This window comes from Peromyscus californicus, unplaced genomic scaffold (genome assembly GCF_007827085.1).
Source record: "Peromyscus californicus insignis strain IS unplaced genomic scaffold, ASM782708v3 Scaffold_14__1_contigs__length_90479793_seg_2, whole genome shotgun sequence".
Taxonomy (NCBI): domain Eukaryota; kingdom Metazoa; phylum Chordata; class Mammalia; order Rodentia; family Cricetidae; genus Peromyscus; species Peromyscus californicus.
Window position 1 is genome coordinate 73,683,902 of NW_026294436.1, and position 17,922 is coordinate 73,701,823.

Sequence of the window (17,922 nt, forward strand, 5' to 3'; positions counted from 1 at the left end):
CCTTAATAAGGAGGTAAGATGCTTATGACCCCAAAACCAAAACAGAACAGTCTGTGTGTCGCTTACTTTTCTCATCACTGGGATAGAGCACCCAGCACAAGTGACTCAAAAGAAAGGAATTATTTCAGCTCACATTTTCATGCTGGGGAAGGCATGACATTGCTCAAGGTAGACAAAGTGGCATCTATCCACAGCAGTGGGGACGTGAGGTGGCTTGTTCATGTCTCAATGGATCAGGAGGCAGAGAGCACAGGCAAGAAGCATAAGCTGAGCCCACCCATAGCCCTCAACCCTACTCCTAAGCCTGGACCTCTGCCAGCTCTGCCCCGAATCTCAAAGGTTCCCCAGCCTCTCAAAACAGCGCCACCAATTGGAGGTCAGGTGTCCCAACACCCGAGTCTGTGAGGAGTGTTCCACACTTAAAACATTAAAACCTGTTAGTGACAGGCTGTACACATGAATGTCCCACCTTCACTTTCCAGTTACATAGGCTGCTTTCTTGACTACATGCAAGCCATAATGGGAGTTTTCTGTAAGCATTTTCATAAATAACAAGGAAGTCTAAGTTAGTGTTTTATAACTTGTCTATTGTCAAGATCCAGGCAAAGCCAGCTTGAAGGTCCACATCTTCTTCAAAGAGAGGTTGGTTTGGATAAAGAGTTTTCAGTCTGCCTACTTCATCAGGTCAATAGCCTTGTAAATGGTAAAATTCTTACCCCTTCCATGTACAAAATCCACCCAAGCTGCTTTCCCAGGAATTGACAAAACACTTGGCAAAATTACCTCCTCCTCTAGGAGTGTCCACATAAATAGAGATGAAATTACATAGGGCTTATGGTCTCATGAATCTTCCCTTTTAAATGAATAATAATATTTGAACTGTCTATGTACATTAGAAGTCAAAAGTGCATACAAAGACACTTTAGCACTGTGAAAAAAGAAAAAAAATGAAACTTCCTTCTGGATATTCAGAAAGACTTTGGAGGATAAAATCTAAGATCATTTAGAAGGTGTGGATCAATGTTTCCAAGAAGTAAACTGAAGTGATTCTGTAGAATGGATAAATAAGCTGAGAAAACTGAGGACAGGCGCCTGATAAATCAAAGATGTGTGAGAAGGTGGATACAGATCTGGGCATTGATGTAGATGATAAATAGCTAGATATATACATATATGTATATCCATACCAAGGGACACGGAGCTCCATAAACCTTCATTCTTCTTACTAATGATCTCATTACTATATAATATAAGGTAAACTAAACAAAAAGTGTGAGGTGTACCATAATGTGAGACACACAAATATTCATCAGAAAATTTAGAGATGTATTACTTGTCATTGCTGTGAAAAACAAACCACAACCAAAAGTGATTTATGGACAAAAGGGTTCCTTTGAGCTTATGTTCCAGAGGGGAAGTCCATAATATCCAGGGAGGTGTGACCGCGGGAGACAAGCAAGAAGCTGAGAGATCACATCTTTAACTTCAAAACAAAGTAGGGGGAGAGCTGGGAGTGGGGGAGGCTCTAAATTCTCAAAGCCACCCCAGTGACGCACTCCCTTCTGCAGGATATACCTGCTTAAGGTTCCATAGCCTTCCCAGACAGTGACAGCAACCGGGGATACCAAGTGTTCAAATAGCTGAGCCTAGAGGGGAATTTTTTCTCATTCAAACCACCAGAAGAGAGTAGTTCTATTTTTAGAATATTCATGGGAGGTTCCATGATGTCAATGTTATTAAGACTGGTCCTTCCAGAATAAGACCTTGGTGATGATTGAAATTTTAAAAGAAATGTGCTTGATGGGGAAGAGTGTTTAACCACAGCAGTCCAGAAGGCTGAATAACTCATTATAGCTTCCATATAACCTAGCTAAGACATACATAATCACTATCAGTAGATGTAAACACCAATCGTTTTAACATACTAACATTAATGTGTTATGTTTTCTCTTACATAAAAAATAATCATGGGGGCTGGAGAGATGACTCAGGGGTTAAGAGCACTGGCTGCTCTTCCAGAGGATCCAGGTTCAATTCCCAGCACCCACATGGCAGCTCACAATTGTGTGTAACTCCAGTTCCAGGGGACTTGCCACCCTCACACAGACGTACATGCAAGCAAAACACCAATACACATAAAAATAAATAAATATTTTTAAAAAATCATACTTGTCATACTTTTCTACTGGAGGTTTCATGTTTATTAGTCTATAATCGTGTAGTAAATCTTTTTGTGGTCATGTTAAAAATAACAAATTGATTATTTCTTCCAACTCTTCTATGGCTCTTCTTATTTCTAAGAATGGAATTAATTTTGTTAGCAGAAGTAAGATAAGAATTCCAGGTCTCCATTAAAAAAGAGTTTCTCAGCCTGGCACAGTGGCACATGCCTTTAATCCCAGCACTCGGGAGGCAGAGGAATGACGGATCTCTGAGTTTGAGGTCAGCCTAGTCTACAGAGTAAGTTCCAGGACAACCAGGGTTACACAATGAGAGCCTGTCTGGAAAAAAAATACAAAAAGAAAAGAGTTTCCCCACAGTATTTAATGAGTTATTAATCTGGTATGCCACCTATTCAAAATTCATTATCTAGTCCATTTTAGAAACACACACACACACACACACACACACACACACACACACACACACACACACATACACTGAAGTAGATAGAACTTAACTAAGCTGGCAGTACATGCATTTTAGGTGTCAACAGCATAGGAAAATTTTCCAACACTAAAGGCCAGAGCTGAAGCTGCTGTCATGTTTGGCGAGGGTCTAAACCACTCATGAAGAAACTTAGACCATCTGAATGTTGGACTTTTTTAATGGAAGACTTTAACAGGCCAGGCTGACCAGTTTAGGTGTTGTTGTGAGCAAGATGCTCACAGTAGCCGCTACTAAAGGAAACAAGGAGGAAGAGTCAGTTCCCCTTCACCGTGATTTCCTGGTCACCCTCTGGTGCCCAATGTTGACAGAACCCAACATCAAGCTCCTTGACAAAGCAGAAATGGAGATCTCAATGTCTAGGCTATGTAATAACTATATTTAAAATATTTAGAGAAGGACATTTAATACACAAAATGAGAACAAGCAGCTGTTAAAACTCTGTACTTCCCAGATTCGTATTTATCTTTTTCCTCCACATAGTTAGGCAGCATTCAGTCACCTATCTTTGAAATAGAATTGTCCAAATAAGCTCTAAGAAGTGAACAGCAGCGTGGCTGTCCAGAGAGAGCTGAACGTGTAATCTATAAACAAGTGCTATTCTGGAGAAACAGGACCATTCCCATGAACTGTTGATGTCCAGTAACTAAGAAAAGAATATGTGTTTTCCTCAACCTCTTCTCTGGGTGTGTTCAGACACAAAGAGAGCCTGACTTTTAACACCACACTTGGGATGCAACATATTATTCTATATTAATTTATTAAGTAATCAATAGTAAGAAATACTTCACCAGGCTACATCCTTTCACTGTTTTGGTGAATAATCTTGAAGTTACCATCATATTGCATCTCTGAAATAGTGTAGATCATAAAATTCCCCTTCAGGCAGTGGTTTTTTTTATGTCAGTTTTATGAAAACCATGGCTACATCTCAATTTGGTAATTCATGAGATATTTAATAAAAATTAATTGAATTGTCATAGTGAATCTGGAGTAAGACAAAATAGAAACTGTAGTTTTCCCATAGGATTTTGGTTGGTTGGCATCATATCCTAGCAGATAGTTTTAGGATGCTGATGGGAGTCCTTAGCTGTGAGCCCTGGGTTCCCATAGAGCTGATCCCTCTCCATCCTACTCCCAGTACTGAAGACATGCAGCAGGCATCAGGGCCAAACTCGACACAGTTACATGGAGGACAGAATCGGGCCGTGCGTGGGAGCAGGTCATAATGAAGCTGCCGGTCGGGGAGGTGGACCTGTGATGCCTCCCTTGTTTTGCCATGGCTCCTCCTTACAGCACAGTGATTGTTCAGCTGGAGAAGCATCAGGTTCCCAGCACCGAAGAGTCTCCATCCCCTGCTCCTGTTTTGTGAACGATGCTGTCATTTGCTTTGTCTTAATCACCCTTTGAGTTTTGATGGGGCCGGTTAATCTGATATGGCAGCATGTGTGTTCCCCAGCGTCTAAAGAGGGTGTTAATTAAAGACTTCTAACAGCCTGGAAAATATTGATTTATTCAACACTCTCTTCTCCACCAGAGACTGAGCTAGAAGAGGGGAGCCCCACTTCATACCATCTTCTTCCTCAGCCTAGCTCTCTACCCCAATAAGATATAAGACTTGATAAAGATGAAGTCAAAAGGCAGAAAAAATATACCACACCTTTTAGCCACTCATTTGAAAAGTAAATGCTTGAAACCTTCATGGGCTTAGACACGGGGAATATGGAGACGTAAAAAGCACAGTTCCCTTCCCATCAGATATGTGCTGTGATTTCACACCCGGATGAGAAAAGTCTGTTCCCAACTCAACATCAGATATTTAGGAGCATCTTAACAACTGACAATTCCCTTCCTCTTGCTTCGGTGTTTAATGTCTTATTATATTCAATGCCACAAGAAAATGCATAGATCTGAGTTTTGATAGCGACAAAACCTCAAACATAAGAGGACTGAGTAATCTTATTCTCTAGCAGTTAAAAGAATATTTGAGAACATTCTAGACTGTGATAGAATATTCTGGACTGTAATATGTTTTAGGAAACATCAAAAAGGAAATTGTCCTTCGCCCTTTGCCCTTTAAAAGTCTCTAGCTCATATTCCCGATCCTGTGCTTACCATGTGGTTTTCATTCATTTGCATACAGCTCTGTTTCATGTACTCAACTCTGCTCCTTTGTGTGCAGTAGGTTCATTCATCTCTGTATTCCTGCTCCTGAGTCAAAGATGGTGTTTATGTGTGAGTCTTGATGTATGATACCAAGTGTACAAGAAAATAATAATGAGAATGTCTCCTGCTTTGAGGGTTATGTTGTAATTAATAGAAATTTTAAATGGAGAGAAAATAAGTGGCACATAAGAAACACATAGAAATGCTCTCCAACCGCACTGCAGGCAAATGCAAGATACATCATTTTAGGTAAACCTTGGGAAGAACTGTGGGTTCTCTGGCCAGTGGCTCTCCCACAGTAGGCCAGCCGGAGTGTTTGAATATAGTGATCCCCGACATCCCACAGCAACAGGAGGGTCAGCCTCACTATATATATGCTTTGCAGTCACCAAAGTCATAAGTTACCAGCCTGTGAGCCAGAGAGAGTCATAGGGCCGAGGTCACGAAGAGTGTGAGAGGATCCCACACTGGAGCCTACTGCAGTCCACCTACCACAGAAGGGATAGAATTCCCAATACACCAGCCTCCAGCAATCGCATATCCTATTTCTGTGGTTCTGTGTTCAAAGGTAGAACCTGATCAGATCGCTTGTGCACACACCAATGATGTATTCCTCACTTGGAGGAATAAAATAATGCTCCACGCACTCGAAAAGACACAGGAATTCTAACACGATGCTGATTGTTCTTTGCTGAGCTAGTCCCCTTGCACACATGGTCTTCCCAGCTCAGCTAACCCAAGCCAGGTATTTCCTCACAGACATGCCCAGAGGTTTGTCTCCTAGGTGGTCCTAGATCTTGTCACCCTGACAATATTAACCATCGCGGTAATGTGTTGCCTTTTTTATGTATTTTATATTTACATGTTTCCTATGACCTGTATGCACTTTTAGAAACACACACACACACACACACACACACACACACACACACACACACACACACACACACACAAGGTATCAACTACATTAAGAAAATGTAGCATATTCCTGATAAGGAAAAATTATCAGGAAAAAACCCACTCATCTTGATAGCCAAGCTGTAGAGTACTGGACCCTAACCACGAGTCTCTTCCTCTGTCTCTAAAGCTGCTGGGAAGCGTCCAGGTGTCACAGGACTTGCTTGGTTCTCTTGCAGACGTCCTGCTGACACAAAAGAGGAGGCTCGCCTCTTTGTCTGGTCGGAAGGCCCTCTTGAGTTCACTGATGATGCAGACACCCTGCAGCCTTTTACACTGTATGAGTACCGAGTCAGAGCCTGGAACTCCAAGGGTGCAGTGGACAGCCTGTGGTCATCAGTACAGACCTTGGAGGCCCCACCTCAAGGCCTCTCAGCACCATGGGCCCAAGCCACCAGTGCTCATTCAGTGCAGATGAACTGGACAGAGCCTGAGGCCTCCAATGGCGTTATCTTCCAGTACCACGTGATCTACCAAGAGCGACCAGAGGAGGCAACCCCTGAGAGCTCTACTGTGCATGCTTTCACAGTGATGGTAAGAACTTAGAATTAATTACCAACCCTTGGATTATCTGGTTAACAGGTTTCATTTCCTTATGTGCTTGTCATTTTCCTCACTTGGAGCATAAATAGATGAATTTTTCATATTTGTAAAACAGCAATATGGTCCTAGGGATAAGATAATAAATTGAGTATGAGGAGCATTTGGGGACCAGTTGGCAGATCAGAACTGATTTGTATTATTACAAGCAAATAAATAAGTCTCTTCACCTGATTACCACTTTACAGACCCACTAAATGGGAATAATTCAGTAATTCCCTCAATATTGCATAGGCATGATGTCAAGATAAGAACATGTGATTCTCTAGTTTGTCAAAGAATTAATTATATATATATATATATATATATATATATATATATATATATATATATATATATATATATACACACACACACACACACATATGTTTATAGCAATCAGAGAGGAAGGCAATAATATTCCATGTGCTAGGAAAGACACATGTATTCTAACAGGGGATTGATTATTCTTTTCTGAGCTATTCCCTCTGATGGATAAAATAATTTCATTAGCTCACCTAGTGTTTCCTGAGAGTTTTCCTTATGCCCACAATTTCCTTATGTTCTATGAGACATGCAGAAATGTGATTGTTTTTGTCTCAGAAACATTTGTATAATATTGTAGAAATGAGAATTATAGGTTAAAAAAATAAGAAAACCTGTAGTGCCCACTGCCATAGGATTTGGATCCCGAACCCCAACACACTTGCCAGTCATGAGTCACAAGAACGGGTATCATAGAGAAAGCATTGCACAGGAAATGCCCTGGGAAGTCAACAGGAAACTCTCAGGCTGGAGAACCTGCATGGAGAAGATGAAATGTTAGGGCTTTAGGAGGCAAATAGTCATGGTTTTCAAGACATCATTACATGTGAATGACCCTTACAAGTTAAGATGAACAGGGTGGCATTGAGTATTACTTTAAAAACTAAAGCCATGTGCCCGTGACTCAAGCCTAGGAAGTCCAATGCACAAGTTAAGGAGTTCGTGTTTATCAAGATGGACGGTTAGTACCGGGCCAGTGTGTTGTAATGTAGTTCCACAAGAATCTGTGTAAGTGAATGGTAGATTTTAACACTTGCCCGCCGGGCTCATGTTTATTTTTTTCATGAGTCAACAGTAAGCAGCATTTGAGAGAAGACATTGCTGTGCAAGTCTTCATCCTATTTCAGAACTGATACTTTGTTTTCCCGTTTGACATTCTTTTCCTATCAGCATTTTTTCCATTTCATTTCTAGATACTTCTTCATAAGCATTCCGAGCCATGGTCTTGTGTAGAAATGATGCATTTTTGCTAGTAATTCGATCTGTAGGGAAATCTGCTATATTTAAACTGTATCCTTAGAACTTATATTCTGATCTTTCACCTGTAATTTTGATTAAAATACTGAAATACTATGATAAATATATTTTTATCAAAGGAACCAGTAACAATGATCAAACCTTTGTTCTTTCAAAATATAACTTACAAGAATATATGACTAATTACATATTCTCTCCAGTTCTATTGGAATTCCTTTGGGAGAATATCTTGTGAGTCATCGCTTAGCTGGTTTTATTATAACACACGTGATTTAAGGATCTGATGAATGCAAGAACTCTGCCCTTTATTTGTTTTGTTGGGTTCTATCTATGCCAACCTAACATGTTCCTAGAAGAGAAGCCAGCCTGTGGAGGTGGCAGGGCTTAGTGCATGGATCTTCCTAACACTGTCGCCAAAATTTTCATCCTGACAGACCCATCATGCACACTTTTTCTATTTTTCTAAAATTTATTATTCTTTGTGATGCCGAAGAGACTAGCCAGAATAATCAAGAAATTATAACATTCCTACAACTTACTTTTGAATGTGTGTATTCATCCCAAGTGGCCTTCCAGCATTCTGGATTATTGACTCTGAGAGCAAGAGCCCTCAGAGATTTGGTTGGATTCATCCATAAATCTCCCTCTGAATTTTTCAAGCAATCAAGGCCATGTTCCATAAGGCCAGGATTCAGACATTCTGGTCACCAGGTCAAATCCCCAGGGCACTAGTCACTGTGACCTCACATGGATGGATACTTTGAGATCATCAGGCAAATAGACCATGGTCTGTGAATCTCATCCACTCCTACATTCCCAATGTAGAGGCTGCATTTAATGTTAAAATTGAAGGAAGTTCTATCATATACCCAATGTTCTTTCCTATCCCCTGCAGAGAGGAATGTCCCTTTACCCACTGTCCTGGTTAGCTTTCTGTTGCTGTGATAAACACTTGACCAAAGGCTACTTGTGGAGGAAATGGCTTATTTGGCTTACACATCCCTTCCACAGTCCATCATGAAGGGACATTGGGGCAGGAACTGAAGCAGGGGAATGCTACTTACCAGCTTGCTCTCCATGGCTCGCTCAGCTTGCTTCCTTTTACAACCCAGGGCCAGTTAGTTTGCTGCTCAGGAGTGGCACCCTCTCTCACAATAGGCTGGAAGAAAATGATGGACAGACTTACGTACAGGACATTCTGATGGAGGCATTTCCTCCATTGCCTCTTCCCTGATCACCCTGCCTTGTGTCAAGTTAACAAAAAAAAAAAAAAAAAAAAAAAAAAAAAAAAAAAAAAAAAAAAAAACCTAACCATCACACTATCCAAATATCTTCTTCTATAATTTAAGCCTATTCTTTTGTTTTCTGAACAACATGATTTCCCTGTATTGCTGCAAAAAAATCTTTAGGGTCAAGCACATTCCATCAACCTGGATAAACAGTCATTGAGAACTATGTTCTTTATCAGTACTCACTGCTGGAGCTTACTATAAGATTGAGCCCAGCCGTGGTTGGGCAGGAAGGTGGGCGATCAAGTGTGAGGCACAAGTTATTAGTTGGGCACTAAGGTTTCTAAGCCCCTCACCACTGGATGTCTTCTATCTGGGCGTACAGAAAGGACTTCCTTTCAATCCTGCTCCAAGACTCCTCCTAGCTACTCTACTCTAGCTAGAATTTCCCCCAGCAAAGAGGTGAAATTTACTGTAAATGAAACACTGAGTGTAAAGACACAATTTCAGAAAAACAAATCAACCCAGACTTGTGAAAGACATCCCTATGTCACTCATTTAGTCCTTTGATTATTGGGGTCCCATATCTACTCAAGGGACCACCAGAATATCACCCATGTTGTAAGCACATCCCTAGCTCGTCCAGGTCCCCCCAGAGTTGTTCAGAGGCAGGTGGAGGTTGCTTGGAGAGCCACATGAAGCAGGTGCTATGGAGCCATGAATCCCGCTGGAGGTGGCAGTGGATGGAGAACAGGCGGCAGGGTCCCTCCATGGGGGTGAGGAGTGGATGTGTTGGCAGGAGCAGCAGCAGCAGCAGAGGCAGCAGGGGAGGAGAAATGGGAGTGTGTGGCTTTTAATGCATCACTAGTTTCTCTCCCAACATCATGAAAAGCCATCTCTCTTTGAGTCTAAGTAGGTCTCTCTGAGATGAAAAGACCAAATTCTTAGGGTATCTTCAGATCTTTGTAGCCTTCGTTACCGAAAACAGGCTTCAGTTACAAGACCTTAAACTTCCTTCCCCCATTAGCTCTGTGATGGATGGTGCAGTGTCAGGAGAGAGGCTGAATTTAGCCTCGCTTGGCATCCAAGAGTTCCATGGTGCTACTTGCAGGAACACTCCTGGCGAGGCTGGCAAGGCTGCCACCACCACTCAGGTCTGTTTGCTTTTGCTCACTGGCACCTGCCATCACATTGGCACCTGCCATCGTACTGGCAGAAATAACTTGGGATTTAAAGGCAAAGGTGTTTTGCCTGCTAGTTAGTGCTCTAAGCATGTCCCTGCTTGCCCTACAGGATTATGAAACACCAAGCCCAAAACATAGCTTTGCCCAGTACCCTGAAAGATAGATGATATCTCACTCCATATGTAAAGGCAGGCATAAGGAGCTGACGGACTACACAAATGATTTGGGTCACTAAGAGTTGGCTTCTCATCTGGGCATAAAATCCAAAATTACAACACTAGTCTCTACCTTCTGGTTGCCAAACTCCTTTTCCCAATGTCAAGGAGGAGGCATTTAAAACTTCCTCATGTGCTTGGCCCAGATCTCTTTACCATTAAATAGATTTGTAGCCAAAACACATTATGAGGTACTTCATAATTGCCCTATTATGGAAGGTTTGTGAGTAAATTGATGAACTCATTCTAATCCCATTTTCGTTTTGGCTTATTATAATGTAAAATATTATTGCTTCTTACGTAGGATCTTAAATTAGTTGTAGCTGTGACAGTGTGATGGTTCTCGGCCTTTCTTCTGCAGACCCATTCAAAAGGTGGCAGGAATGCTCTGTAAGATGTTGTATTCTAGAAGGATCTCTTTCTAGTGTGACAATGATACAAAAAAAAAATGGCAGCTCCCCAAGACTCCCTCGCATGTCTGTCCTATAGCAGATTTTACACATTTTATAATGTAACTAGGTCGCTCTTTCTATTATATGAAATGTCTTAGGGTTTCTATTCCTGTGAAGAGACACCATGACCATGACTCCTCTTACAAAGGAAAACAGTTAATTGGGGCTGGCTTACAGTTCAGAGGTTTAGTCCATTATCATCATGGCGGGTGGCATGCAGGCAGACATGGTGCTGGAGAAAGAGCTGAGAGTTCTACACCTTGATCAGCAGGCAGCAGACGGAGTCTGTATCCACACTGGGCATGGCTTGAGCATATATGAGACCTCAAAGCCTGCCTCCACAGTGACGCACTTCCTCCAACAAGGCCACACCCCCTGATAGTCCCTGTGGGCCAAGCATTCACACATATGAGTCTATGGGGGCCGTACCTATTCAAACCACCACATGAAAGATGCAGAGCGTGGATGGGGGAGTATCACATCGAACACTGAATGCTTGTTGTAAGGATATATTTGATTTGATGTTGCTTTTTCATTCCCTAGCTTTGCATGATCTCCCTTCAACTGCTTCTCTGAGAAAACTTCATTTTGCTCCTTGTACTTTATTCTGACCGGCTCCACTAAGTCTCTCTTGTCTGCCCATCAATAATACCAAGGGTGGGTCCTACCGTTTGCCCTTGAGATGTTCTTCATTGACAAGCACCAATCATGTAATCTAAGCCATATAACGCTTAGGGGTCGAGAGTTGTGAGGAGACATCATGGCCTCTTCCTTCCTTAGTTTTCTATTCTTTTACTGATTTCCTCAGAATAATGGGAAAGGGGGAGGAGAGAAAAGGAGGAGAGAGGAAGGAAGGAAAGGAGAAGGAAGAAGGGAGATGAATTATGTAAGAATGAGCAGAGCCTTGCTAATAATGTCCTCACCCATCCTCTATTGCCACTACAGTGCAGATGCCTCATGGGACTTTTTTCTGTGTGTTATGTTCAGGACCCATGAAAACTCGCATGCCCCATGTTCCTCCGATGGAGGCAGGCCGGGTGATCTGACTGGTTGTTTTGGTTTTGCTGTCCTATCTGCCACTGCCCTAGCAGTCAACCCCACAACTTCCCTTCTACCCCTGCCCCAGCCAACTTCCTGACCTGTCACATTGGTATTACTTTATTAGCACCCATGAGACCTACAGGACCCTTGTCCTACCAAATGATGAAAGAATATCTTGTCCATGGGGATCTGCCCTATTGAATGTCTGTTACCAACTCTCTGAGGTGAGACCCAGTCAGGCCTCAACTTCAGAGGTCATTTAATAGGAAGCACCTGTCAGCTTCTGTGTTGGGTCATGATCATCAAGTCTTAGAATTACATTAAGAGCCTCCAAGGATCCTTCTCCATCCTTGTGGCTAGATCCAAAAGACGCCAAGAGTCTCTTTTTCAGTGGGAAGCCCATGGCAAGAGCAGACCTTCTATCACTCCTTTCTTGGGATTCTCAATTCCTCCAAGTGACTCTGAGATATTTATCCCTGATATGCCTTCACAGAGTTGGAAAAATCACTATATTTCCTCCCCAGGGAAAAAGGAAATAACCAGTGACCTCATTTATCAGCTGAATTCCCCTTTTTGATTGGCTTTTCATGAGCTCAGACATGCTTTCAACCAAAAGGAAATTATTTATTTTGTGTTTATGTAAGTGCATTCCATAGTATGTGTACGGAGGTCAGAGGTCAACATGGAGGAATCAGTTTTCTTCTTCCACCATGTGGACCAAGGTTCTAGCTCAGGTTGTCAAGCTTGGGGGCAAACACCCTTACCTGATTGCCTGTTCCACCAGCCCAAGCTTAGATGTTCTGTTACATAGCTTGTCCTACATGGGCAGATGAGACCCAAAGACCAATGGCTGGTTCTTTAAGACTTGTATGTAGTCACTGCCACTTACTGAACTGGCTTTGTAGTTCAGCCTAGCCTGGAACATGCTCTCCTCCAGCTTCCATCTTTCAATGCTGGGATTTTCAGACACCAATTACCACAGCCAGCTCTTATCACTTGTCTTTCTAAGCGTCACACAATTTCCCACATCAGATACGTTTCCATCCTGTTATATAGCTAACTTGCCTTATGGCTGCTTAAGCCAGGTCAGCTCCCCTCTTGCTGCCATATCCAACTCTCCCTAAATCCTCTCGAGTCAACCTCCAAACTGTATGCCGATTCCTTCTTGAATCACATAGACTCTCCACCCTCATCCTTTCTTTCTCCTAAGATGGCCTTGCCCTTATACATCATCCTTTATACACTGCCAGTCTGAACTAAACTGCTATGTATCTCATAGGGTTATTGCATTAGCTAATGCATTGCAGCACTTAGTATGCAAAGCACTGTGAATGGCAATATAGCAAACTGAAACTTTAGATGTCCTGCAATTTGCAAGGCTGAAATAAATTGGCAAGTGTAAATAAAGTTGTGGTTGGTATAAAACGGCTAAACTAATTGGCCATACGTTGTAAAACCATGTTTTATATTTGTTCCCAACCCTGCCACAAAACTCTGAGTTTACAACTTCCAGGTAATCCCCTAAGTACCAGAGTCGGTTAAGTCTCTTCTGTAAATTGCTAAGCAAGAATTTGTCCTCTGTATTGCCCTGAAGTGTATGTTTGTCATCCCTGCCACAGGAGTGCCTCAAGCCTATCCTAAGAGCTCTACTCCTCACGTGACTCTGTCTATCTACCATGTTGTGACACTCAAAAGGCCTGTCCTTTCTTAGATCCTGTCCCATCCTAACAGGATCTAGCCTCTACCCACCCACCCCCACACTTACTCCCCAGTCACACAAATTGGCATCACCATTGCCAAATAGCAGGCTCTCGGGTATCTAGGGGACAGTTGGTGGGGATGCTCAGAGGCCTTTGAGCCAAGTATGGTGCTTCTTCCTGGCTTTTCACACAGCTAGCAAACCTCACTCCAATACCCAAGAAGCTCCAGGAAGCCTTGTCTACAACATATGAGGAAGGAAGACGAACGCAGTGATGAGCCCACACGATAAATTCAGAATATATGCCAGTTAGCGGGGACAGCAAGCTGTAAATGACAGTGAAGGGCAGAAGTTAATTGAACTACTCTGCACTTGTCACCAGTGGAAAGTGGCCACTACCTGAGACAAGATGGCTGCCCCTGAAGAACCCCATTACAGCTCCGCAGTCACCTCCTTGGCTCTGCGAGGGCTGATGGGTGAGGGGATATCATACACAGATGACCAATTCTTTATGGTTCACAGCCGATCAAAGCGAAAGTCAGCAGCTGTTCAGGACAAGTGACCACTGTAACGGCTGTAATATAACCCGCTAAATAGAGAGGGAATTGCAGCGGAGCAGGAGGTTAGACACGATTATCGGCAGGTGAGTGCTTTATTGAAGTTGAAAGACCATTAACATTGATAGAGTAATTATTTCAACTTGAAAGTAATTACCTTGATGGGTGATAACTTCTATAGTGTTCCCCGATTTGATTGGGCCAAACAATTGTGAGCTCCTGAAGCCTAGAAAAATATTACAACAATACTGTGATTTCTAAATTACTGGAACCACTGCTGGAATATTCTAATCATGCTGAACAGTATAAAGATTTCGCCTTACACAAGCTGCTGACCTCTCATGGAGGGAGAGACATTTCCTTTTTAATCCAAATGCAATGACCCACACCCACCACCTGTGAGTGCTATGTGATAGGCTTGCAAATGAATCTTTTGATCTCCTTATCATTTTGTAAGGTGAAACATCCTGGGAACATCTTCCTTGGCCAGTACAAAATTGAGGCCACTAGCCTTCTTGATCCAGTCTATGGGTTGAGAGAAGAGCAGAGGAAATATTTTCTGCCTGGGTCTTAGAGGATTGAAGTTTGCATAAATTAATTATCCTGATAACGACACTGTGTTGATTGAAAATTCTAGAAGCGAGGCAATGTGGATCAGAGGCTTCAGATATTGTTACAGAATTTACCTCTTTCAGTAGCTTTCTGTCTTGGCACTATTGAAAGCCGCTATGAATTTGATCTAACTAGAGTACTTTGTATTTATGTATACCAGACATCAACAAACAAAATGAAAGTTGAAAATCTGGGCAATGGCTTCTTTGAAATCTCATGAATATATGAAAATTACATGCTATTTGCAATTGAGAACTGAAACACATCAGATCTAATTTTATGATCATGACCAAGAAATATTGTGGGGCTCATCCATTAATTAGCTGTTTGTGGCATTTCTACTGAGAATCTGCACATAGAAACTATAGTAGATACAAAGGAACAGTCTATTTCCCTAGACTTTCTGGTATAGCTGGAGAAGAATAAAAGGCAGGAAGCATTATAATAAGCAATTACTTGGCCATGCCTAAGCACTGACTGTGATCATAAATGCCTAAAAGAACTAAGGAGGGCCTTAACTCACACACACACAAAAATAAAATAAAATAAAATAAAATAAAATAAATCAGAGTCAAATTATTTTTCTGAGAGAATTGAGTGGATTGTGAAATAATTGGATACAAATGTATGACAGAAAGAAAGGTACCAGAAGTAACTTTAGTTTGGAGCCTGAATAGCCAGGTAGATTACAGTCCCATTAATGTAAACTATGCATTAGCATACTTTCTCTGTAAAGGATCAAATAATAAATAACTTCAGCTTTATAATATCTGTTTTAATAGCCTCCAGACTATAAGTAAATAAATGTGCATGGGTCTGTTACAATAAAACTTTCAGTTTTCCTGGCTTAAATAAAAGAAAAAAGAACTAAGGAGGGCCTTAACTCACACCCCTGATTCCAACCTCCCCCAAAACACACACCCATGCTACATGACCACAAACCACAGACAGGACAAGCATGGGCATCATGACTGTAAGTCCTACTGTCACCAAAGATGGATGGTACCTCCCCTTCAGTTCCTCAGTGATTCCTGAGGCCTGTCTGTCACCTTGGCAGGATTTGGTCAGACGATCTGCCAATGGATGACTACCTTTTGGCAGAGTTTCCTGGGATTTTTTCTAATTAGTACCTCAGGATCTCCCAGGGATGGAACAGGTTTCCACTTGTTGTCTAAGAGCCAATAAGGAATGTTTGAACCAAGCAGATAATGGGTTTCCTCCGTCTCCCTAAGTTGTTCTGAGTTCCTTTCCCTAAACAGAGTCATGGAGGGTCCTTTGAAAACAAAACCAAAGTGCAGCAGCTCCCACTGAGCTCAGGGACTTCGGAGAGTTGGCTGGAATCTGGGAAGAGACAGAAGGTTCGGAATGAAATCATCCCACTTGGGGAAGTAATGGGATTTGTAGATTAAACTGTAAATGTTACCACTAAACCAACCAGAGTAAAGAGATCTGATGACAGAATATCACATCTGTCCTATACAGCCAGGCTAAAGAGTATGCGAAGAAGCCCCGCGGGTGCTCTGAATTTAAAAGAAGTGTAATAACTCATTTTTAAACATTTTATATGATACTTGGATTATTAAATATTCACATTACCAAATCAGAGAATTTTAATCCATTCTAAGGGGAACATTGTTTAACCCTAAAAGATAATAGTCTAGACTAGATAGTAAAATGACAGTATATTTTTAACAGATGTAAATGTTACCTTTTGACAAGACACAAGTAATGAATTTTATCATATAAGTTTCTATTGGGTGATTATGACCCAGAGTTTTATTTTTGTTCAAGCAATTACTAAAGTCATGGCTGGATACCTATGCCCATTAGTGGATGGTTCTGTGGATTTTTTTATGATATTATTGATCTCTTGCTGAGCTGAGATTCAGGTCTTATGCCAGATAGCTTGATTAATGGGTTGCTTTCTATAAGTGGACTGAATGGGGATAGGAAGCAGAGGCAGCCGGCTCTGCCAACCCCAAACCCGTCAAGACGCACAGCTCATTATGAAACAGTTATCAAGGATACATGAAAAATTAATTGGACTCAGTTTGATTCTGAAAAGAATCGGCTTTCTCCTCGGCAGCCCCCCACCCCTTCCAGATGTTCTGTGCCAGCCCCTGGAGGAACAGCAAAGGGAGATGTATTAATACATTGTATTGATTAGATCAAGACCCCTGACAGTTATTTGTAGAGATACCATCTGGCCGCTGCTCGAATTCCTTCACCAAAAACAGGACGTGACATGTTATTAATCTCCACTCTCTAAGTATAGACAGTTGCCTTTTCTGTTAAAGCACATTTTACCATTCCGTGGGAGATGGAGGCAGACCTGAAGGGTGCAGAAATTAAGGTTATTACACAAATTGAGCCATATGGTCCAAATATTTCAGCAAGAAAATTGCCAGGCAATAAAAATTGCTCCTGCCTTCCTAATGGTGTAAATTACAGTTTAACCATGGCTCTAATGATGTCCTTCTGCCGCGCTTAACTACTGTTACATGAAGGACATTGTTTTAAAAATATAAAAAACAAGTAAATGCCAGCAGCGTGTTTTACAATCTGTTAGTGTGTCATTAAGAACACTGTCAGAAATACATAAACATAACAGCAGCCAAAACAGCATACAAAGAACCCGATCAGAAAGATGGAGTATTTTGAAAACTCTTCCTGTAACATTAAGTGCGCAGAACCTTCTGGAAGTTTTTCAGAAGAGTCCTATCTAGTGTTTTCTTCTAATTCCCTCATCTCACCCATCCGCAAAAGTCAGCTCGGAAGCTCCTTGTGAGCGTGTGGGCTGACTTGTGTGTCTTCTCCTGCTCCCTTCTACCCTCCCCACTTAGACAGGAGAGGTGGAGCAGAGGGAGCAGAGGAGTGACCAGTTCCCAGCCAAGGATGTCCGTCGACCTTGCTAAGTTCATCCATTGTTGGCCAAAGTCCACAGGACTCTGCTCCCCTCCTTATCAGTAACTAGTATCCAAAGTGTAATTTCCCCTATAATTCTGAAGAAAGCAATCCTGGTAATTTGGACACAGTATTTAAAAGTGGTCTATTCTTATGCCCTTAACCATCACAGTAAAGATCATGATTAAGACTTGAATTCTTCTAATATTTTAAGGTTTATTAAACCAAAAAAAAAAAATCCTTGAAACTTGAAACAGTCCCACATAGACCATGTCAGTGTGCACTCCCTCAGCTGCCTCAGCTTTCACTGGAAATATGGTCTGTTAGGTTAACTCCCAGGAGAAAAACTTAGTACGAG

The 17,922-nt window shown here is 41.8% G+C and overlaps 1 protein-coding gene across 1 annotated transcript in view; it reads left to right on the top strand.

Moving 5' to 3' along the window:
* The window catches only part of Ush2a (usherin), a 706,426-nt gene that overhangs the window by 604,908 nt on the left and 83,596 nt on the right, over positions 1-17,922 (top strand). Inside the window, exon 60 of the mRNA XM_052737975.1 lies at positions 5,970-6,324. Within this exon, the coding sequence (XP_052593935.1) occupies positions 5,970-6,324 (355 nt within the window). The remainder of the gene's footprint in view (positions 1-5,969; positions 6,325-17,922) is intronic.